The 24,632-nt window shown below is 46.3% G+C and overlaps 1 protein-coding gene across 1 annotated transcript in view; it reads right to left on the reverse strand.

The window, feature by feature from the left end:
* The window catches only part of LOC311236624 (long-chain fatty acid transport protein 6), a 97,136-nt gene extending 73,451 nt beyond the window's left edge, over positions 1-23,685 (reverse strand). The window contains exons 1-2 of the mRNA XM_084324330.1: positions 23,067-23,685; positions 19,667-19,870 (exon numbers count right to left, since the gene is read on the reverse strand). Of these exons, the coding sequence (XP_084180456.1) occupies positions 19,667-19,870; positions 23,067-23,553 (691 nt within the window). The 5' untranslated portion in view covers positions 23,554-23,685. The remainder of the gene's footprint in view (positions 1-19,666; positions 19,871-23,066) is intronic.
* Positions 23,686-24,632: the final 947 nt, after the last annotated feature.

Consider the following 24,632-nt stretch of genomic DNA (forward strand, 5'->3'; position numbering starts at 1 on the left):
TGAGCTCATTTTCAGACAACCAATCATATCTACCACTCTGTTTGTAACCTGACACCGGAGCTGCCTGCCTGTCTTGGCTGTCTCCCACAAGAGACGGGCCATTGAGATTCGCGACAAAGCACAAATACACTAATAATAATAATAACTACACGAATACACTACTAAAAAGCTAATAAAAAGCAAAGAGCGAACTGTGGTGTCAGGCAATAACTATATAATTAATATACAATAAAGTGTATTAAAATATGCTATATGTGGAAAACCGCGGCAGGAAAAAACAATAAAAAGATGGCTGTAGATTTCTTTCTGTCATCTACAAGATGCGCTTCATGCCAGCACTACCGGCGCACTGCCAGCGTTTTTGTGAGATAGGTGGACGCATGCCCTTAGACGTTCATGCATTTGAACAACACTAGTCCTATATGAGCAACCAAGAACGAGTCTTGCTGCCTAGGTTTGGACCACTTGTAACCTATTTAGCAACTGTTTTGAAGCAGAAGCCCACACTACAGAACAGTAATCCAAGTGGCACAAAACCAAAGCACAAACAATCTGATTAAACAATGCAAATGGAAGGAATGGTACACATTTCCTGGCAGTAGCAACAGCTCTACCCATTTTAAAAACAGTTTTGTTTATGTGATCAGACCATGATAAAGTACTATCAAGCCAAAGGCCTAGAAGCTTAGTTTTTTCAACCTGCTGTATAGGTTGACCTGCAATTTGTAGAACCAATGTAGGTTTACGTGCCAATCTTCGATTGGTCCCAAAAAACTGTTTTTGATATGTTAAGCACCAGCTTATTTGTTTTTATCCAGTCATATAAAATGTCCAATTCACCAGCCAAAACCTGATTAAACTCAGAGTCTGTAGCTGCAGCATAATAAAGGGTTGAATCATCAGCATATAAAGTCAGACTAGCCTGATGAATAGAAAAAAGCATATCATTAGTAAAAATAGAGAATAAGAGGGGCCCCAGGCAACTCCCCTGTGGGACACCGCATTCTAACCCTCTACTGCCTGACAAAGCACCATTAAAATAGACCCTCTGAGACCTCGAGGACAAATAACGCCTGAAAAATAAAATTGCTGTTTTATTAAAACCATAGCAGATGAGTTTTTGTATTAAAAGATTGTGATCGATCACATCAAATGCGGCACTGACGTCTAACATAATAGCACCCACCAGCATTGAACTGTCGATAGCTGAAAGCCAACTATCAGACATTTGTGTCAAAGCAGTACTGGTCGAATGACCGGCCCTGTATGCATGTTGGTGTACAGTTGTTACGTCATTAGCTGAAAAGTAGGCCTAGACTTGCTCAGACAATCTTTTCCAGTAATTTACTGAGAACAGGTAAAATGCTAATATGCCTACTGTTGGGACCTCCAAAAGGTAATTTAGCATCTTTAGGAAGTGGAATGATCTTTCCCTCCTTCCATAACAAAGGACACATGCCACTGATTAAACACCTATTAAAAATGTGACAGATAGGCGGCCGGGTAGCGCAGCGGACTAAGCGTCTGTCTACCACGACAGAGACAGTGGGATCGAATCCAGCTGTGGTGCTTCCGGCTTGGCCGAACCGTCCATACTGACACAATTGGCAGCGTTAACGGGTGGGAAAGCCGGCGAGGGCGGGTCCTGGTCGTTGTAAACAGCGACTCCTACAGTTCGGTCGGGGCGCCTGCACAGCGAGGGAAGGATCTGGAGGGAGGTAGTGTGATCCTTCCACACGTTACACTCTCCCAGTGAGAGTCCGCGCTGCCAGGTGAAAAGAAGCGGTGGGCTGGCTACACATGTGTCGGAGGAAGCATGTGATAGTCTCCGCCCTCCCGGACCGACGGTAGGGGGAAGAGTGCGCAGCGACCAGGAAGGGGATTGGGAATTGGCATAACGACAAACATTGGGATGGGAGAAAAACGGAAAAAGAAGGGGGGAAACATAATAATTTTTTTTTCCTTTTTTTACAGATTGGTGCAGAGATATGAGACACAGCCATTCTCAACAATTTGCTATCCAGGTGGTCCATTGCCAAATGACCACAGCAAACGGCACTGTGTCACAGCAAACGGCATCAGCCTTGACAAACCGACTCCGATGAAAAACCCATTTCAAACTAGCCAAATACTTTACACAACAGAAAGGCAGGCAGACATTAATATAGTTACATTTGACTATCCTGTTTCAAAGTGAGTTCACATGAAAGGGGTGAGCAAAGTGGGGGAGAAAGAAAAAGGACAAAAACGAAAACAAAGAAATGATACCAGAGACGTTTCACACGCAAAGCGTAGATAATAGTATCACTCTGCTTTCAGCCCCAAAATGCTCCAAGCTGTGTTGCTTGTGTTGTGTGGTTATGTCATACAGTCAATGAAGAGAAATGGCTGAATTAGTTACAGGCAGAAAGAGACGTCGATATGAAGAAGACCAGGAGCGCTGCTCCACGAGGAGAACCAGAATAAAATAAATTAAAACTAGATAAAAATCAACAAAAGGCTCTATTTAACCCTTTCACTGTGACAATACAGAAGGTTAGCCCTTTACTATCACACAACCGATGGCGATGCTCCATCATTAGCATCATTAGCTCCGCAAATAATGATGCTAATGATGGAGCATCGCCGTCGGTTGTGTGATAGTAAAGGGCTAACCTTCTGTCGTGTGGCAGTGAAAGGGTTAAAAGATGAGATACAGTAACAGAGAAACACGTCCTGTAGGGGCTGGATGTAGAGAGAGATAGCAGAAGGGGCTGGATGTAGAGAGAGAGCAGGGAGACCCCTGACCTCTGACCTGAGAGGAGAGAAGCGAACTAAAACGAAAACACAAAAAAAAGGCAAAAAAATTAACGAACTAAAACGAAAACGCAAAAAAATTAATGAACTAAAACGCAAAAAACGAACGAACTAAAACGAAAACGCAAAAAAAAGGCAAAAAAATTAACAAACTAAAACGAAAACGCAAAAAAATGAACGAACTAAAACGAAAACGCAAAAAAACGAACGAACTAAAATGAAAACGCAAAAAAAAGAAACGCAAAAAAACGAACGAACTAAAACGCAAAAAAAACAACGAACTAAAACGAAAACGCAAAAAACAAACGAACTAAAACGAAAACGTTCAGAAGACCAGGAGCTGCTGCTCCACCAGGAGACAGGTGGCCCGTTCAGAAGGACACACACACAGCTGTCTCTAACACACACACACACACACACACACACACACACACACACAGCTGTCTCTAACACTAACACACACACAGCTGTCTCTAACACTAACACACACACACAGCTGTCTCTAACACTAACACACACACACAGCTGTCTCTAACACTAACACACACACAGCTGTCTCTAACACTAACACACACACAGCTGTCTCTAACACTAACACACACACACAGCTGTCTCTAACACTAACACACACACACAGCTGTCTCTAACACTAACACACACACACAGCTGTCTCTAACACTAACACACACACAGCTGTCTCTAACACTAACACACACACAGCTGTCTCTAACACTAACACACACACAGCTGTCTCTAACACTAACACACACACAGCTGTCTCTAACACTAACACACACACAGCTGTCTCTAACACTAACACACACACACAGCTGTCTCTAACACTAACACACACACAGCTGTCTCTAACACTAACACACACACACAGCTGTCTCTAACACTAACACACACACAGCTGTCTCTAACACTAACACACACACAGCTGTCTCTAACACTAACACACACACAGCTGTCTCTAACACTAACACACACACACAGCTGTCTCTAACACTAACACACACACAGCTGTCTCTAACACTAACACACACACACACAGCTGTCTCTAACACTAACACACACACAGCTGTCTCTAACACTAACACACACACACAGCTGTCTCTAACACTAACACACACACACAGCTGTCTCTAACACTAACACACACGGCTGTCTCTAACACTAACACACACACAGCTGTCTCTAACACTAACACACACACACAGCTGTCTCTAACACTAACACACACGGCTGTCTCTAACACTAACACACACACAGCTGTCTCTAACACTAACACACACACAGCTGTCTCTAACACTAACACACACACACAGCTGTCTCTAACACTAACACACACACAGCTGTCTCTAACACTAACACACACACACAGCTGTCTCTAACACTAACACACACACAGCTGTCTCTAACACTAACACTAACACACACACACAGCTGTCTCTAACACTAACACACACACAGCTGTCTCTAACACTAACACACACACACAGCTGTCTCTAACACTAACACACACACAGCTGTCTCTAACACTAACACTAACACACACACACAGCTGTCTCTAACACTAACACACACACAGCTGTCTCTAACACTAACACACACACAGCTGTCTCTAACACTAACACACACACAGCTGTCTCTAACACTAACACACACACACAGCTGTCTCTAACACTAACACACACACACAGCTGTCTCTAACACTAACACACACACACAGCTGTCTCTAACACTAACACACACACAGCTGTCTCTAACACTAACACACACACAGCTGTCTCTAACACTAACACACACACACAGCTGTCTCTAACACTAACACACACACAGCTGTCTCTAACACTAACACACACACACAGCTGTCTCTAACACTAACACACACACAGCTGTCTCTAACACTAACACACACACAGCTGTCTCTAACACTAACACACACACACAGCTGTCTCTAACACTAACACACACACACACACAGCTGTCTCTAACACTAACACACACACAGCTGTCTCTAACACTAACACACACACAGCTGTCTCTAACACTAACACACACACACAGCTGTCTCTAACACTAACACACACACACAGCTGTCTCTAACACTAACACACACACACAGCTGTCTCTAACACTAACACACACACAGCTGTCTCTAACACTAACACACACACAGCTGTCTCTAACACTAACACACACACAGCTGTCTCTAACACTAACACACACACAGCTGTCTCTAACACTAACACACACACACAGCTGTCTCTAACACTAACACACACACACAGCTGTCTCTAACACTAACACACACACAGCTGTCTCTAACACTAACACACACACACAGCTGTCTCTAACACTAACACACACACAGCTGTCTCTAACACTAACACACACACAGCTGTCTCTAACACTAACACACACACACAGCTGTCTCTAACACTAACACACACACAGCTGTCTCTAACACTAACACACACACACAGCTGTCTCTAACACTAACACACACACACAGCTGTCTCTAACACTAACACACACACACAGCTGTCTCTAACACTAACACACACACACAGCTGTCTCTAACACTAACACACACACAGCTGTCTCTAACACTAACACACACACACAGCTGTCTCTAACACTAACACACACACAGCTGTCTCTAACACTAACACACACACACAGCTGTCTCTAACACTAACACACACACACAGCTGTCTCTAACACTAACACACACACAGCTGTCTCTAACACTAACACACACACACAGCTGTCTCTAACACTAACACACACACACAGCTGTCTCTAACACTAACACACACACAGCTGTCTCTAACACTAACACACACACACAGCTGTCTCTAACACTAACACACACACACAGCTGTCTCTAACACTAACACACACAGCTGTCTCTAACACTAACACACACACAGCTGTCTCTAACACTAACACACACACACAGCTGTCTCTAACACTAACACACACACAGCTGTCTCTAACACTAACACACACACACAGCTGTCTCTAACACTAACACACACACAGCTGTCTCTAACACTAACACACACACAGCTGTCTCTAACACTAACACACACACAGCTGTCTCTAACACTAACACACACACAGCTGTCTCTAACACTAACACACACACACAGCTGTCTCTAACACTAACACACACACAGCTGTCTCTAACACTAACACACACACAGCTGTCTCTAACACACACACACACAGCTGTCTCTAACACTAACACACACACAGCTGTCTCTAACACTAACACACACACACAGCTGTCTCTAACACTAATAACACTAACACACACACACAGCTGTCTCTAACACTAACACACACACAGCTGTCTCTAACACTAACACACACACAGCTGTCTCTAACACTAACACACACACAGCTGTCTCTAACACTAACACACACACACAGCTGTCTCTAACACTAACACACACACACAGCTGTCTCTAACACTAACACACACACACAGCTGTCTCTAACACTAACACACACACACAGCTGTCTCTAACACTAACACACACACACAGCTGTCTCTAACACTAACACACACACAGCTGTCTCTAACACTAACACACACACAGCTGTCTCTAACACTAACACACACACACAGCTGTCTCTAACACTAACACACACACAGCTGTCTCTAACACTAACACACACACACAGCTGTCTCTAACACTAACACACACACACAGCTGTCTCTAACACTAACACACACACAGCTGTCTCTAACACTAACACACACACACAGCTGTCTCTAACACTAACACACACACAGCTGTCTCTAACACTAACACACACACACAGCTGTCTCTAACACTAACACACACACAGCTGTCTCTAACACTAACACACACACAGCTGTCTCTAACACTAACACACACACACAGCTGTCTCTAACACTAACACACACACACAGCTGTCTCTAACACTAACACACACACACAGCTGTCTCTAACACTAACACACACACACAGCTGTCTCTAACACAACACACACACAGCTGTCTCTAACACTAACACACACACAGCTGTCTCTAACACTAACACACACACAGCTGTCTCTAACACTAACACACACACAGCTGTCTCTAACACTAACACACACACAGCTGTCTCTAACACTAACACACACACAGCTGTCTCTAACACTAACACACACACACACAGCTGTCTCTAACACTAACACACACACAGCTGTCTCTAACACTAACACACACACAGCTGTCTCTAACACTAACACACACACAGCTGTCTCTAACACTAACACACACACAGCTGTCTCTAACACTAACACACACACAGCTGTCTCTAACACTAACACACACACACAGCTGTCTCTAACACTAACACACACACAGCTGTCTCTAACACTAACACACACACACACAGCTGTCTCTAACACCAACACACACACAGCTGTCTCTAACACTAACACACACACACAGCTGTCTCTAACACTAACACACACACACAGCTGTCTCTAACACTAACACACACAGCTGTCTCTAACACTAACACACACACAGCTGTCTCTAACACTAACACACACACAGCTGTCTCTAACACTAACACACACACACAGCTGTCTCTAACACTAACACACACACACAGCTGTCTCTAACACTAACACACACACAGCTGTCTCTAACACTAACACACACACAGCTGTCTCTAACACTAACACACACACGGCTGTCTCTAACACTGAGCCTCCAGCCAGCTCGAGGTTCAGCAAATTCTTGCAGAGAAGTGGTCTGTATCTTTTTACAGGGTGTGGGTCCCGCTCTACTGCTGCAGAGAGAGGAGGAGGAGGAGGGGGGGGGGGGGGCAGGCAGTCCTGCACACAGAGCGGTGGAGGGGAGGCTAGTTTGATATTAATTTGAAACACTCCCCTCCTGTGTAAAATGAGGTTGATTGTTTCAGACACTCACTGGGACCAGTGTCCCCTGGAGAAACACCTCACTGGGACCAGTGTCCCCTGGAGAAACACCTCACTGGGACCAGTGTCACCTGGAGAAACACCTCACTGGGACCAGTGTCCCCTGGAGAAACACCTCACTGGGACCAGTGTCACCTGGAGAAACACCTCACTGGGACCAGTGTCACCTGGAGAAACACCTCACTGGGACCAGTGTCACCTGGAGAAACACCTCACTGGGACCAGTGTCACCTGGAGAAACACCTCACTGGGACCAGTGTCACCTGGAGAAACACCTCACTGGGACCAGTGTCACCTGGAGAAACACCTCACTGGGACCAGTGTCACCTGGAGAAACACCTCACTGGGACCAGTGTCCCCTGGAGAAACACCTCACTGGGACCAGTGTCACCTGGAGAAACACCTCACTGGGACCAGTGTCACCTGGAGAAACACCTCACTGGGACCAGTGTCACCTGGAGAAACACCTCACTGGGACCAGTGTCACCTGGAGAAACACCTCACTGGGACCAGTGTCACCTGGAGAAACACCTCACTGGGACCAGTGTCACCTGGAGAAACACCTCACTGGGACCAGTGTCACCTGGAGAAACAGTGTTAAAGCAGCTCACTTCAGTGTTAAAGCAGCTCGCGTCAGTGTTAAAGCAGCTCGCTTCAGTGTTAAAGCAGCTCACTTAAAGCTGTTAAAGCAGCTCGCTTCAGTGTTAAAGCAGCTCACTTCAGTGTTAAAGCAGCTCACTTCAGTGTTAAAGCAGCTCACTTAAAGCTGTTAAAGCAGCTCGCTTCAGTGTTAAAGCAGCTCACTTCAGTGTTAAAGCAGCTCGCTTCAGTGTTAAAGCAGCTCACTTCAGTGTTAAAGCAGCTCGCTTCAGTGTTAAAGCAGCTCACTTCAGTGTTAAAGCAGCTCGCTTCAGTGTTAAAGCAGCTCACTTAAAGCTGTTAAAGCAGCTCACTTCAGTGTTAAAGCAGCTCACTTCAGTGTTAAAGCAGCTCACTTCAGTGTTAAAGCAGCTCGCTTCAGTGTTAAAGCAGCTCACTTCAGCGTTAAAGCAGCTCACTTCAGCGTTAAAGCAGCTCACTTCAGTGTTAAAGCAGCTCACTTCAGCGTTAAAGCAGCTCACTTCAGTGTTAAAGCAGCTCACTTCAGTGTTAAAGCAGCTCGCTTCAGTGTTAAAGCAGCTCACTTCAGTGTTAAAGCAGCTCACTTCAGTGTTAAAGCAGCTCACTTCAGCGTTAAAGCAGCTCACTTCAGCGTTAAAGCAGCTCACTTCAGTGTTAAAGCAGCTCACTTAAAGCTGTTAAAGCAGCTCACTTCAGTGTTAAAGCAGCTCACTTCAGTGTTAAAGCAGCTCACTTCAGCGTTAAAGCAGCTCACTTCAGCGTTAATGCAGCTCACTTCAGTGTTAAAGCAGCTCACTTAAAGCTGTTAAAGCAGCTCACTTCAGTGTTAAAGCAGCTCACTTCAGTGTTAAAGCAGCTCACTTAAAGCTGATAAAGCAGCTCACTTAAAGCCGTTAAAGCAGCTCACTTCAGTGTTAAAGCAGCTCGCTTCAGTGTTAAAGCAGCTCACTTCAGTGTTAAAGCAGCTCACTTCAGTGTTAAAGCAGCTCGCGTCAGTGTTAAAGCAGCTCGCTTCAGTGTTAAAGCAGCTCACTTCAGTGTTAAAGCAGCTCACTTCAGTGTTAAAGCAGCTCGCTTCAGTGTTAAAGCAGCTCACTTCAGTGTTAAAGCAGCTCACTTCAGTGTTAAAGCAGCTCACTTCAGTGTTAAAGCAGCTCGCTTCAGTGTTAAAGCAGCTCGCTTCAGTGTTAAAGCAGCTCACTTAAAGCTGTTAAAGCAGCTCACTTCAGTGTTAAAGCAGCTCACTTCAGTGTTAAAGCAGCTCACTTCAGTGTTAAAGCAGCTCACTTCAGTGTTAAAGCAGCTCACTTCAGTGTTAAAGCAGCTCGCTTCAGTGTTAAAGCAGCTCGCTTCAGTGTTAAAGCAGCTCACTTCAGTGTTAAAGCAGCTCACTTCAGCGTTAAAGCAGCTCACTTCAGTGTTAAAGCAGCTCGCTTCAGTGTTAAAGCAGCTCGCTTCAGTGTTAAAGCAGCTCGCTTCAGTGTTAAAGCAGCTCACTTCAGTGTTAAAGCAGCTGACTTCAGTGTTAAAGCAGCTTGCTTCAGTGTTAAAGCAGCTCGCTTCAGTGTTAAAGCAGCTCACTTCAGTGTTAAAGCAGCTCACTTAAAGCTGTTAAAGCAGCTCACTTCAGTGTTAAAGCAGCTCGCTTCAGTGTTAAAGCAGCTCGCTTCAGTGTTAAAGCAGCTCACTTCAGTGTTAAAGCAGCTCACTTCAGTGTTAAAGCAGCTCACTTCAGTGTTAAAGCAGCTCACTTCAGTGTTAAAGCAGCTCGCTTCAGTGTTAAAGCAGCTCACTTCAGTGTTAAAGCAGCTCACTTCAGTGTTAAAGCAGCTCACTTCAGTGTTAAAGCAGCTCGCTTCAGTGTTAAAGCAGCTCGCTTCAGTGTTAAAGCAGCTCGCTTCAGTGTTAAAGCAGCTCACTTAAAGCCGTTAAAGCAGCTCACTTCAGTGTTAAAGCAGCTCGCTTCAGTGTTAAAGCAGCTCACTTCAGTGTTAAAGCAGCTCACTTCAGTGTTAAAGCAGCTTGCTTCAGTGTTAAAGCAGCTCGCTTCAGTGTTAAAGCAGCTCGCTTCAGTGTTAAAGCAGCTCGCTTCAGTGTTAAAGCAGCTCACTTCAGTGTTAAAGCAGCTCGCTTCAGTGTTAAAGCAGCTCACTTAAAGCTGTTAAAGCAGCTCACTTCAGTGTTAAAGCAGCTCACTTCAGTGTTAAAGCAGCTCACTTAAAGCTGTTAAAGCAGCTCACTTCAGTGTTAAAGCAGCTCACTTAAAGCTGTTAAAGCAGCTCACTTCAGTGTTAAAGCAGCCCACTTAAAGCTGTTAAAGCAGCTCACTTCAGTGTTAAAGCAGCTCACTTCAGTGTTAAAGCAGCTCACTTCAGTGTTAAAGCAGCTCACTTAAAGCTGTTAAAGCAGCTCACTTAAAGCTGTTAAAGCAGCTCACTTCAGTGTTAAAGCAGCTCACTTCAGTGTGAAAGCAGCTCACTTCAGTGTTAAAGCAGCTCACTTCAGTGTTAAAGCAGCTCACTTCAGTGTTAAAGCAGCTCACTTCAGCGTTAAAGCAGCTCACTTCAGTGTTAAAGCAGCTCACTTAAAGCAGCTCACTTCAGTGTTAAAGCAGCTCACTTCAGTGTTAAAGCAGCTCACTTCAGTGTTAAAGCAGCTCACTTAAAGCTGATAAAGCAGCTCACTTCAGTGTTAAAGCAGCTCACTTCAGTGTTAAAGCAGCTCGCTTCAGTGTTAAAGCAGCTCGCTTCAGTGTTAAAGCAGCTCACTTCAGTGTTAAAGCAGCTCGCTTCAGTGTTAAAGCAGCTCGCTTCAGTGTTAAAGCAGCTCGCTTCAGTGTTAAAGCAGCTCACTTCAGTGTTAAAGCAGCTCGCTTCAGTGTTAAAGCAGCTCGCTTCAGTGTTAAAGCAGCTCGCTTCAGTGTTAAAGCAGCTCACTTCAGTGTTAAAGCAGCTCGCTTCAGTGTTAAAGCAGCTCACTTCAGTGTTAAAGCAGCTCGCTTCAGCGTTAAAGCAGCTCGCTTCAGTGTTAAAGCAGCTCACTTCAGTGTTAAAGCAGCTCACTTCAGTGTTAAAGCAGCTCACTTAAAGCTGTTAAAGCAGCTCGCTTCAGTGTTAAAGCAGCTCGCTTCAGTGTTAAAGCAGCTCACTTCAGTGTTAAAGCAGCTCGCTTCAGTGTTAAAGCAGCTCGCTTCAGTGTTAAAGCAGCTCGCTTCAGTGTTAAAGCAGCTCACTTCAGTGTTAAAGCAGCTCACTTCAGTGTTAAAGCAGCTCACTTCAGTGTTAAAGCAGCTCACTTCAGTGTTAAAGCAGCTCGCTTCGCTCGCTTCAGTGTTAAAGCAGCTCACTTCAGTGTTAAAGCAGCTCGCTTCAGTGTTAAAGCAGCTCACTTCAGTGTTAAAGCAGCTCACTTCAGTGTTAAAGCAGCTCGCTTCAGTGTTAAAGCAGCTCACTTCAGTGTTAAAGCAGCTCGCTTCAGTGTTAAAGCAGCTCACTTCAGTGTTAAAGCAGCTCACTTCAGTGTTAAAGCAGCTCACTTAAAGCCGTTAAAGCAGCTCGCTTCAGTGTTAAAGCAGCTCACTTCAGTGTTAAAGCAGCTCACTTCAGTGTTAAAGCAGCTCACTTAAAGCTGTTAAAGCAGCTCGCTTCAGTGTTAAAGCAGCTCACTTCAGTGTTAAAGCAGCTCACTTCAGTGTTAAAGCAGCTCACTTCAGTGTTAAAGCAGCTCACTTCAGTGTTAAAGCAGCTCACTTAAAGCCGTTAAAGCAGCTCGCTTCAGTGTTAAAGCAGCTCACTTCAGTGTTAAAGCAGCTCACTTCAGTGTTAAAGCAGCTCACTTCAGTGTTAAAGCAGCTCACTTCAGTGTTAAAGCAGCTCGCTTCAGTGTTAAAGCAGCTCGCTTCAGTGTTAAAGCAGCTCACTTAAAGCTGTTAAAGCAGCTCACTTCAGTGTTAAAGCAGCTCACTTCAGTGTTAAAGCAGCTCACTTCAGTGTTAAAGCAGCTCGCTTCAGTGTTAAAGCAGCTCGCTTCAGTGTTAAAGCAGCTCGCTTCAGTGTTAAAGCAGCTCACTTCAGTGTTAAAGCAGCTCGCTTCAGTGTTAAAGCAGCTCGCTTCAGTGTTAAAGCAGCTCACTTCAGTGTTAAAGCAGCTCACTTCAGTGTTAAAGCAGCTCGCTTCAGTGTTAAAGCAGCTCGCTTCAGTGTTAAAGCAGCTTGCTTCAGTGTTAAAGCAGCTCGCTTCAGTGTTAAAGCAGCTCACTTCAGTGTTAAAGCAGCTCACTTAAAGCTGTTAAAGCAGCTCACTTCAGTGTTAAAGCAGCTCGCTTCAGTGTTAAAGCAGCTCGCTTCAGTGTTAAAGCAGCTCACTTCAGTGTTAAAGCAGCTCACTTCAGTGTTAAAGCAGCTCACTTCAGTGTTAAAGCAGCTCACTTCAGTGTTAAAGCAGCTCGCTTCAGTGTTAAAGCAGCTCGCTTCAGTGTTAAAGCAGCTCGCTTCAGTGTTAAAGCAGCTCACTTCAGTGTTAAAGCAGCTCACTTCAGCGTTAAAGCAGCTCACTTAAAGCTGTTAAAGCAGCTCACTTCAGTGTTAAAGCAGCTCACTTCAGTGTTAAAGCAGCTCACTTCAGTGTTAAAGCAGCTCACTTCAGTGTTAAAGCAGCTCGCTTCAGTGTTAAAGCAGCTCGCTTCAGTGTTAAAGCAGCTCACTTCAGTGTTAAAGCAGCTCGCTTCAGTGTTAAAGCAGCTCGCTTCAGTGTTAAAGCAGCTCACTTCAGTGTTAAAGCAGCTCGCTTCAGTGTTAAAGCAGCTTGCTTCAGTGTTAAAGCAGCTCGCTTCAGTGTTAAAGCAGCTCGCTTCAGTGTTAAAGCAGCTCGCTTCAGTGTTAAAGCAGCTCGCTTCAGTGTTAAAGCAGCTCACTTCAGTGTTAAAGCAGCTCACTTCAGCGTTAAAGCAGCTCACTTCAGTGTTAAAGCAGCTCACTTCAGTGTTAAAGCAGCTCACTTCAGTGTTAAAGCAGCTCACTTAAAGCTGTTAAAGCAGCTCGCTTCAGTGTTAAAGCAGCTCACTTCAGTGTTAAAGCAGCTCCAGTGTTAAAGCAGCTCACTTCAGTGTTAAAGCAGCTCACTTCAGTGTTAAAGCAGCTCACTTCAGTGTTAAAGCAGCTCGCTTCAGTGTTAAAGCAGCTCACTTCAGTGTTAAAGCAGCTCACTTCAGTGTTAAAGCAGCTCACTTCAGTGTTAAAGCAGCTCCAGTGTTAAAGCAGCTCACTTCAGTGTTAAAGCAGCTCACTTCAGTGTTAAAGCAGCTCACTTCAGTGTTAAAGCAGCTCGCCGGGCGCTGGTTCTTCACTGAGGTCCAAGACTCGAGTTACAGCGCAAAGACCTGTTTTAATGGAACGGTGGGAAAAAGGCCTCTATGTTGAATATTTATATTCTATGTTTTTTTCGATATTATTTGAAAATGTCTCAAGTGTTTTTGGAAAGACTAGCAGCTGCTACAGTGCGAGAGATGAGGGTTGAACGGTGAAACACTGCGTTTGCCAACTTTACTGCGTTTCTTACACTAACCCTTTCATCCTGTCCTCTCCCCCGTTTCTTACACTAACCCTTTCATCCTGTCCTCTCCCCCGTTTCTTACACCAACCCTTTCATCCTGTCCTCTCCCCCGTTTCTTACCCTAACCCTTTCATCCTGTCCTCTCCCCCGTTTCTTACACTAACCCTTTCATCCTGTCCTCTGCCCCGTTTCTTACACTAACCCTTTCATCCTGTCCTCTCCCCCGTTTCTTACACTAACCCTTTCATCCTGTCCTCTCCCCCGTTTCTTACCCTAACCCTTTCATCCTGTCCTCTCCCCCGTTTCTTACACTAACCCTTTCATCCTGTCCTCTCCCCCGTTTCTTACACTAACCCTTTCATCGTGTCCTCTCCCCCGTTTCTTACACTAACCCTTTCATCGTGTCCTCTGCCCCGTTTCTTACACTAACCCTTTCATCGTGTCCTCTCCCCTGTTTCTTACACTAACCCTTTCATCCTGTCCTCTCCCCCGTTTCTTACCCTAACCCTTTCATCCTGTCCTCTCCCCCGTTTCTTACCCTAACCCTTTCATCGTGTCCCCTCCCCCGTTTCTTACACTAACCCTTTCATCGTGTCCCCTCCCCCGTTTCTTACACTAACCCTTTCATCGTGTCCCCTCCCCCGTGTCTTACCCTAACCCTTTCATCGTGTCCCCTCCCCCGTGTCTTACCCTAACCCTTTCATCGTGTCCTCTCCCCGTGTCTTACCCTAACCCTTTCATCCTGTCCCCTCCCCCGTGTCTTACCCTAACCCTTTCATCCTGTCCCCTCCCCCGTTTCTTGAGGCAGCAGAGACACGTGTCTCGATCACATCGCTTTTATCCAAGCGGCTAACAGACTGAACAAGTCAGCAGGAGGGTACATGTCTGGCAGCTATGGGTCAGCAGGAGGGGGGGTACATGTCTGGCAGCTATGGGTCAGCAGGAGGGTACATGTCTGGCAGCTATGGGTCAGCAGGAGGGTACATGTCTGGCAGCTATGGGTCAGCAGGAGGGGGGGTACATGTCTGGCAGCTATGGGTCAGCAGGAGGGGGGTACATGTCTGGCAGCTATGGGTCAGCAGGAGGAGGGTACATGTCTGGCAGCTATGGGTCAGCAGGAGGGTACATGTCTGGCAGCTATGGGTCAGCAGGAGGAGGGTACATGTCTGGCAGCTATGGGTCAGCAGGAGGGGGGTACATGTCTGGCAGCTATGGGTCAGCAGGAGGGGGGTACATGTCTGGCAGCTATGGGTCAGCAGGGGGGTACATGTCTGGCAGCTATGGGTCAGCAGGAGGGTACATGTTTGGCAGCTATGGGTCAGCAGGAGGGTACATGTCTGGCAGCTATGGGTCAGCAGGAGGGTACATGTCTGGCAGCTATGGGTCAGCAGGGGGGTACATGTCTGGCAGCTATGGGTCAGCAGGAGGGTACATGTCTGGCAGCTATGGGTCAGCAGGAGGGTACATGTCTGGCAGCTATGGGTCAGCAGGAGGGTACATGTCAGGCAGCTATGGGTCAGCAGGAGGGTACATGTCTGGCAGCTATGGGTCAGCAGGAGGGGGGTACATGTCTGGCAGCTATGGGTCAGCAGGAGGGGGGTACATGTCTGGCAGCTATGGGTCAGCAGGAGGGGGGTACATGTCTGGCAGCTATGGGTCAGCAGGAGGGTACATGTCTGGCAGCTATGGGTCAGCAGGAGGGTACATGTCTGGCAGCTATGGGTCAGCAGGAGGGTACATGTCTGGCAGCTATGGGTCAGCAGGAGGGTACATGTCTGGCAGCTATGGGTCAGCAGGAGGGTACATGTCTGGCAGCTATGGGTCAGCAGGAGGGTACATGTCTGGCAGCTATGGGTCAGCAGGGGGGTACATGTCTGGCAGCTATGGGTCAGCAGGAGGGTACATGTCTGGCAGCTATGGGTCAGCAGGAGGGTACATGTCTGGCAGCTATGGGTCAGCAGGAGGGTACATGTCTGGCAGCTATGGGTCAGCAGGAGGGGGGTACATGTCTGGCAGCTATGGGTCAGCAGGAGGGTACATGTCTGGCAGCTATGGGTCAGCAGGAGGGTACATGTCTGGCAGCTATGGGTCAGCAGGAGGGTACATGTCTGGCAGCTATGGGTCAGCAGGGGGGGTACATGTCTGGCAGCTATGGGTCAGTGGCGTTAGTATTGAGCTTGAGTGTTGCACTGCATAGTGATATAGACATATTAGCAAGATAGGTAGTAGCATAAGACTTTAATTTTATTATTATTTCAGATATCGTTTGAAGGGGTGTGTTTTTAGTCAACGGTGAAAGATTGGCTGGGTTTCAGCTGTCCTGACTCACTCGCGACTGTAGTTAGAAGATGTGTCCTGACTCACTCGCGACTGTAGTTAGAAGATGTGTCCTGACTCACTCGCGACTGTAGTTAGAAGATGTGTCCTGACTCACTCGCGACTGTAGTTAGAAGATGTGTCCTGACTCACTCGCGACTGTAGTTAGAAGATGTAGAGCGGAGGGGTCTTGAGGGTGTGTAGTTAGAAGATGCAGAGTGTAGGGGTCTTGAGGGTGTGTAGTTAGAAGATGCAGAGTGTAGGGGTCTTGAGGGTGTGTAGTTAGAAGATGCAGAGCGTAGGGGTCTTGAGGGTGTGTAGTTAGAAGATGTAGAGCGTAGGGGTCTTGAGGGTGTGTAGTTAGAAGATGCAGAGTGTAGGGGTCTTGAGGGTGTGTAGTTAGAAGATGCAGAGTGTAGGGGTCTTGAGGGTGTGTAGTTAGAAGATGTAGAGCGGAGGGGTCTTGAGGGTGTGTAGTTAGAAGATGCAGAGTGTAGGGGTCTTGAGGGTGTGTAGTTAGAAGATGTAGAGCGGAGGGGTCTTGAGGGTGTGTGGTTAAAAGATGCAGAGCGTAGGGGTCTTGAGGGTGTGTAGTTAGAAGATGCAGAGTGTAGGGGTCTTGAGGGTGTGTAGTTAGAAGATGCAGAGCGGAGGGGTCTTGAGGGTGTGTAGTTAGAAGATGCAGAGCGGAGGGGTCTTGAGGGTGTGTAGTTAGAAGATGTAGAGTGTAGGGGTCTTGAGGGTGTGTAGTTAGAAGATGTAGAGTGTAGGGGTCTTGAGGGTGTGTAGTTAGAAGATGCAGAGCGGAGGGGTCTTGAGGGTGTGTAGTTAGAAGATGTAGAGCGGAGGGGTCTTGAGGGTGTGTAGTTAGAAGATGCAGAGTGTAGGGGTCTTGAGGGTGTGTAGTTAGAAGATGTAGAGCGGAGGGGTCTTGAGGGTGTGTAGTTAGAAGATGCAGAGTGTAGGGGTCTTGAGGGTGTGTAGTTAGAAGATGTAGAGTGTAGGGGTCTTGAGGGTGTGTAGTTAGAAGATGTAGAGTGTAGGGGTCTTGAGGGTGTGTAGTTAGAAGATGTAGAGTGTAGGGGTCTTGAGGGTGTGTAGTTAGAAGATGTAGAGTGTAGGGGTCTTGAGGGTGTGTAGTTAGAAGATGTAGAGCGGAGGGGTCTTGAGGGTGTGTAGTTAGAAGATGCAGAGTGTAGGGGTCTTGAGGGTGTGTAGTTAGAAGATGCAGAGCGTAGGGGTCTTGAGGGTGTGTAGTTAGAAGATGCAGAGCGTAGGGGTCTTGAGGGTGTGTAGTTAGAAGATGCAGAGTGTAGGGGTCTTGAGGGTGTGTAGTTAGAAGAGGCAGAGCGTAGGGGTCTTGAGGGTGTGTAGTTAGAAGATGTAGAGTGTAGGGGTCTTGAGGGTGTGTAGTTAGAAGATGTAGAGTGTAGGGGTCTTGAGGGTGTGTAGTTAGAGGATGTAGAGTGTAGGTCTTGAGAGTGTGTAGTTAGAAGATGTAGAGCGCAGGGGTCTTGGGGGTGTGCAGTTAGAAGATGCAGAGTGTAGGGGTCTTGAGGGTGTGTAGTTAGAAGATGTAGAGCGGAGGGGTCTTGAGGGTGTGTAGTTAGAAGATGCAGAGTGTAGGGGTCTTGAGGGTGTGTAGTTAGAAGATGCAGAGCGGAGGGGTCTTGAGGGTGTGTAGTTAGAAGATGTAGAGTGTAGGGGTCTTGAGGGTGTGTAGTTAGAAGATGCAGAGCGGAGGGGTCTTGAGGGTGTGTAGTTAGAAGATGTAGAGCGGAGGGGTCTTGAGGGTGTGTAGTTAGAAGATGCAGAGTGTAGGGGTCTTGAGGGTGTGTAGTTAGAAGATGTAGAGCGGAGGGGTCTTGAGGGTGTGTAGTTAGAAGATGCAGAGTGTAGGGGTCTTGAGGGTGTGTAGTTAGAAGATGCAGAGTGTAGGGGTCTTGAGGGTGTGTAGTTAGAAGATGCAGAGCATAGGGGTCTTGAGGGTGTGTAGTTAGAAGATGCAGAGTGTAGGGGTCTTGAGGGTGTGTAGTTAGAAGATGCAGAGTGTATGGGTCTTGAGGGTGTGTAGTTAGAAGATGTAGAGTGTAGGGGTCTTGAGGGTGTGTAGTTAGAAGATGTAGAGTGTAGGGGTCTTGAGGGTGTGTAGTTAGAGGATGTAGAGTGTAGGTCTTGAGAGTGTGTAGTTAGAAGATGTAGAGCGTAGGGGTCTTGGGGGTGTGCAGTTAGAAGATGCAGAGTGTAGGGGTCTTGAGGGTGTGTAGTTAGAAGATGTAGAGGGGAGGGGTCTTGAGGGTGTGTAGTTAGAAGATGTAGAGCGTAGGGGTCTTGAGGGTGTGTAGTTAGAAGATGTAGAGCGTAGGGGTCTTGAGGGTGTGTAGTTAGAAGATGCAGAGCGTAGGGGTCTTGAGGGTGTGTAGTTAGAAGATGCAGAGCGTAGGGGTCTTGAGGGTGTGTAGTTAGAAGATGCAGAGTGTAGGGTCTTGAGGGTGTGTAGTTAGAAGATGCAGAGCGTAGGGGTCTTGAGGGTGTGTAGTTAGAAGATGCAGAGCGTAGGGGTCTTGAGGGTGTGTAGTTAGAAGATGCAGAGCGTAGGGTCTTGAGGGTGTGTAGTTAGAAGATGTAGAGCGGAGGGGTCTTGAGGGTGTGTAGTTAGAAGATGCAGAGCGTAGGGGTCTTGAGGGTGTGTAGTTAGAAGATGTAGAGTGTAGGGGTCTTGAGGGTGTGTAGTTAGAAGATGTAGAGTGTAGGGGTCTTGAGGGTGTGTAGTTAGAAGATGTAGAGGGGAGGGGTCTTGAGGGTGTGTAGTTAGAAGATGCAGAGCGTAGGGGTCTTGAGGGTGTGTAGTTAGAAGATGCAGAGTGTATGGGTCTTGAGGGTGTGTAGTTAGAAGATGTAGAGTGTAGGGGTCTTGAGGGTGTGTAGTTAGAAGATGTAGAGTGTAGGGGTCTTGAGGGTGTGTAGTTAGAGGATGTAGAGTGTAGGTCTTGAGAGTGTGTAGTTAGAAGATGTAGAGCGTAGGGGTCTTGGGGGTGTGCAGTTAGAAGATGCAGAGTGTAGGGGTCTTGAGGGTGTGTAGTTAGAAGATGTAGAGGGGAGGGGTCTTGAGGGTGTGTAGTTAGAAGATGTAGAGCGGAGGGGTCTTGAGGGTGTGTAGTTAGAAGATGCAGAGCGTAGGGGTCTTGAGGGTGTGTAGTTAGAAGATGCAGAGTGTTGGGGTCTTGAGGGTGTGTAGTTAGAAGATGCAGAGCGGAGGGGTCTTGAGGGTGTGTAGTTAGAAGATGCAGAGCGGAGGGGTCTTGTACCTCCCCTCCCCCCATGCTGCTATGACATCCAAATTTCCCCCAAGGGGATCAATAAAGGAATATCTCATCTCATCAAAACAAGATACATAATAGCACCTTACCGGTGGTTCCTGACGTGAAGATGAAGAGGAAGTTGGACATGACGTCGACCTGCGGCCGCTCGGGTAAAGGCTCCCCGGAGACCAGCTCCAGCCGGTCCAGCAGAGAGCGGACCCCCTCGCGAGGAGAGCGGTGCTGGGAGACCCACACAGCGATGCCTTGGTCCTCCAGCTCAGACAGCACGTCGTCCAGAGAGCTCAGCAGATCTACACAGGGAGACAAAACATTATTGGTTAAGACAAAGATATTCCTTTATTGATCCCCTTAGGGAGATCCGGGGGCGCCATAGCAGCGTGGGGGAGGGGAGGTAGAGATATGGGCAGGGTAATAGTAGAAAGACATAAATATATAGGCAATAAAATGTCATCTGAATATAAAATATAGGAGAAAAATAGACTGTAAACAATATGAGTATGAATATATATAGGTCCTCTTCATTCCAACGCAGACGTGGGGCTGGTACCAGCCCAGCTGCTTGGTTATTAGCAGGACTGTAAAATAACTGATGAATCATGTTACATCAGTGTGAATGTGGAAAATGAATTGCTTCCATCTATACAACTATATAAACATAGAGTATATTGACTAATGACTGTCTCGTTGCCAACTGTTCAGTTCTCTCACATTTGTACTTCTATAACTATAATATAGGGAAAACAATACTAATAATGAAAAAGCATGAAAAGGGAACAAAGTGCATTTAAAAAGTCGCAGTCTCTTTAAAATGTTCTTATGTACGCTAGTTGCTATTGCATGTGTACATATTTGTGTTTTATTACACGTATGTTCATGCATACCAACTCGTATGTAGAACATTATGATTTGACCTCTAGGTGGTAGGGTTAGGTCGTATGTAGAACATTATGATTGACCTCTAGGAGGTATAGATGGTTAGGTTATATAACTTTATGTAGAACATTATGATTGACCTCTAGGAGGTATAGATGGTTAGGTTATATAACTTTATGTAGAACATTATGATTGACCTCTAGGAGGTATAGCTGGTTAGGTTATATAACTTTATGTAGAACATTATGATTGACCTCTAGGAGGTATAGCTGGTTAGGTTATATAACTTTATGTAGAACATTATGATTGACCTCTAGGAGGTATAGATGGTTAGGTTATATAACTTTATGTAGAACATTATGATTGACCTCTAGGAGGTATAGATGGTTAGGTTATATAACTTTATGTAGAACATTATGATTGACCTCTAGGAGGTATAGATGGTTAGGTTATATAACTTTATGTAGAACATTATGATTGACCTCTAGGAGGTATAGCTGGTTAGGTTATATAACTTTATGTAGAACATTATGATTGACCTCTAGGAGGTATAGATGGTTAGGTTATATAACTTTATGTAGAACATTATGATTGACCTCTAGGAGGTATAGATGGTTAGGTTATATAACTTTATGTAGAACATTATGATTGACCTCTAGGAGGTATAGATGGTTAGGTTATATAACTTTATGTAGAACATTATGATTGACCTCTAGGAGGTATAGGTTATATACCAACTCGTAGAACATTATGGCCAAAAAAAAAGGGCTTTCCTTTTCTTTTCTTTACATGAAGGAATCTGGGTGAACGGTCAACTGTAACTGTAATCATATCTTACAAAACCAGGGTTGCACACCATGTAATTACTGTATGAGGGTGTGTGTGTGTGTGTGTGTGTTAGGAGGAACTTTGCTCCCTGACAATCGTGGCAGTGATGGATAAGCATCATAAGATTGATGTAATCATAATACTAGCTGTGTGATAACAGGCCTAGTTCCTTCACTGTGAGGAGAGTGGGTCTACAGTCTAAACACCCACTCTGTGGTAGAATCAGGTAACGTCTAGCCCAGGGACTACAACCGAAAAAACTATAGCAACCCTGCTAATGTTGGCATATTTACAGTTTTGTATTCATTCATAAATGATAACTGTGTTGATTGATATGCACTGTCCCTGATCAAATAAACTGAGTCAACTAAACACTTTACATCGTGTGGAACCTTGCACCTCATGGTACCAAAGCACCTCAAAGGCACTAAAAAACAAATTACAAACATCTCAAAACAAGCTAGTCAGACTACTACTTGACCTGACTCCTAGAACCCACCTCACCCCTGCCCACTTTGACAACCTAGGATGGCTTAGAGTAGACGACAGAGTACAGCAACTTGTAATGGGCCTGGTCTACAAGATACACTACGCGACCAAGGTACCCATGTACATGTCAAAATACTTCCCAAAGGTCAGTGAATACCACGATCACAACACCAGAGGGAGCTCCACAAATCATGTAAAACCCAGATTCGGCTCAAACAAGGGACTAAACACGTTTCGCAATTATGCCACATCAATGTGGAACGCCCTGCCTAAAGCTGTAAAGGAATGTGAATCACTACCCACCTTCAAAAACACTCTCAAAAAACACCTATGTGAGACTGCAATTCGAAACTGGCCCCTACAAATGTCCTAACCTAGTTGTACAGTAAATGACCAAGTAAGGCTTTGTCAATATTCCAATGTACAGTGTAAAATGTGTGTGTGTCCCCTTCCCAACCCCCCCCCCCCCCCACCTCCAATGTACAGCCCTCACCCAACCCACCCAACCCAACCAACCTCCTCCAATGTACAGTTTCTACGCCAAATGTATATACACTCCTTTTCTGGACACTTTTGTATCACAAACAGTACTGTATTTGCAAATCTGGTATGTCATAAATGTATAGATGTAGCAGTACTGTCTATCTGTATGTCATGTATGTCATATATGTTATGATGAATTGAAAATGGGGGACCCTGGTGTAAACAAGACGAAAGTCTTTCTCTGGTCTGCACCCCCTTAACAATTGTATGTATTGAGCTGTACTGTACTGTACCCATTCTGCAATCTGTTAATAAACTTTTCAATCAATCAATCAAAACCTCATAACAGAAGGCATAATATAGGCTTATATGATGTGTGTTATATATGGGTGGAATATTACAGTTAAACACAGATCTGTGGTTGTTATTGACATTTACAGTATACAGTCATGCAGAGAGAATGGAAACCGAGCCACAAGGAAAACGTGGAGCTATTATGGTTATGCAATGTAGATATCTTTAAGGAGTAAGAACGGTGTGGCCGTGACTCGTACCATGATTGATTGAAAACTTTATTAACAGATTGCAGAATGGGTACAATACAGTACGGCTCAATACACACAATTGTTAAGGGGATGCAGACCAGAGAAAGACTTTCGTCTTGTTTACATCAGGGTCCGGCAGCAGCAGAGGCGTAACGCTTCATGCAAATGTCGACAACGCGCGTCAAAAGTTGTAAACACAACATTTTATCTAATTAAATCACTTCTTTATATCATCGACATAACGGCTCATAAATAAAAGGTCCGATACCTGCGCCCACGACGAGCGCCGTGGCCCCGCAGCTCCGCACGCAGTGGCGCAGGGACGCGGACCGGGTGTGGGAGTTGAGGAACGCCGCCTCGCAGCCCAGCCGGCACAGACCCAGCCACACGCACACGAAGTCCGGCTCGTTGCTCATCAGGAGGGCCACCACGTCCCCCTCTCCCAGCCCCGCGTCTCCCCGGAACACGCGTGCGAACCGGCCGCTCCTGCGCTCCACGTCCCGGTAGGTGAGGCTCTGCTCCTCGGTGACGATGAAGCGCTTGTGCGGGGTGCGCTCGGCCTGCTGCAGGAAGCGGTCCAGCAGCGACACCTCCCCGCGCTGCATGCGGGCCCTCAGCGCCCTGCCGGCCCGCAGCAGCCGCAGCCAGTAGCCCAGGTCCTCCCAGAAGAAGGGATGCGACCACCGCTGGTACAGCAGCAGCAGCGCTGCGAGCAGGCCGGTCAGGGACACGGCGGGGAGCAGCCATGGTGCCATCTTTACGCGAAGTGCGCTCTTCTCCCAGAGGAGGTCTCTCTCTCTGCCAGCAGGTCTCTCTCTCTGCCAGCAGGTCTCTCTCTCTGCCAGCAGGTCTCTCTGCCAGCAGGTCTCTCTCTCTGCCAGCAGGTCTCTCTCTCTCTCCGCTTGTGAACTCTCTGAGATCTCTCGCTCCAAACGTTTGAACGCCTGCCCTGCCCTGTGGAGTAGCAGGGTATATCTGCAGTGCCGCAGCCCCACACATATAGGAGGGGCATGTACTGTGCGCTGCACTACTGCGCATGCGAGAAACAAAGTATATATAGGATAGGACACTAGAAACATAAAGTAACATACAGAACTTAAAGTAACATACGGAACATAAAGTAACTTACGGAACATAAAGTAACATACGGAACATAGGACCTAATGTCCAAAATATTTTTTGTCTTAAACTGAATATCAATTGGATTACCAGCCCTGACTGTTACTCCTCTTCTGGATGAGGGCCTAAACGTAAACCTTGGACTACGACTATGCTTGCACCGCATGGTACCAAAGCACCTCAAAGGCGCTAAAAACAAAATTACAAACATCTCAAAACAAACTGGTCAGACTACTGCTTGACCTTACTCCTAGAACCCACCTCACCCCTGCCCACTTTGACAACCTAGGATGGCTTAGAGTAGACGACAGAGTACAGCAACTTGCAATGGGCCTGGTCTACAAGATACACTACACCACTAAGATACCCATGTACATGTCAAAATACTTCCCAAAGGTCAGTGAATACCACGATCACAACACCAGAGGGAGCTCCACAAATCATGTTAAACCCAGATTCGGCTCAAACAAGGGACTAAACACGTTTCACAATTATGCCACATCAATGTGGAATGCCCTACCCACAGCCGTAAAGGAATGTGAATCCCTACCCACTTTCAAAAACACTCTCAAGGAACACCTACGGGAGACTGCAATTCGAAACTGGCCCCTGTAAATGTCCTAACACAACCCCCTCCAATGCACAGTAAATGACCTAACCCAAGAATACACGAGACCCTCCTCTTGGAACCAAGTATGGTTTCGTCAATATTCCA

This window comes from Notolepis coatsorum (genome assembly GCF_963971535.1).
Source record: "Notolepis coatsorum genome assembly, chromosome: 11".
In the NCBI taxonomy this organism is placed as follows: Eukaryota; Metazoa; Chordata; class Actinopteri; order Aulopiformes; family Paralepididae; genus Notolepis; species Notolepis coatsorum.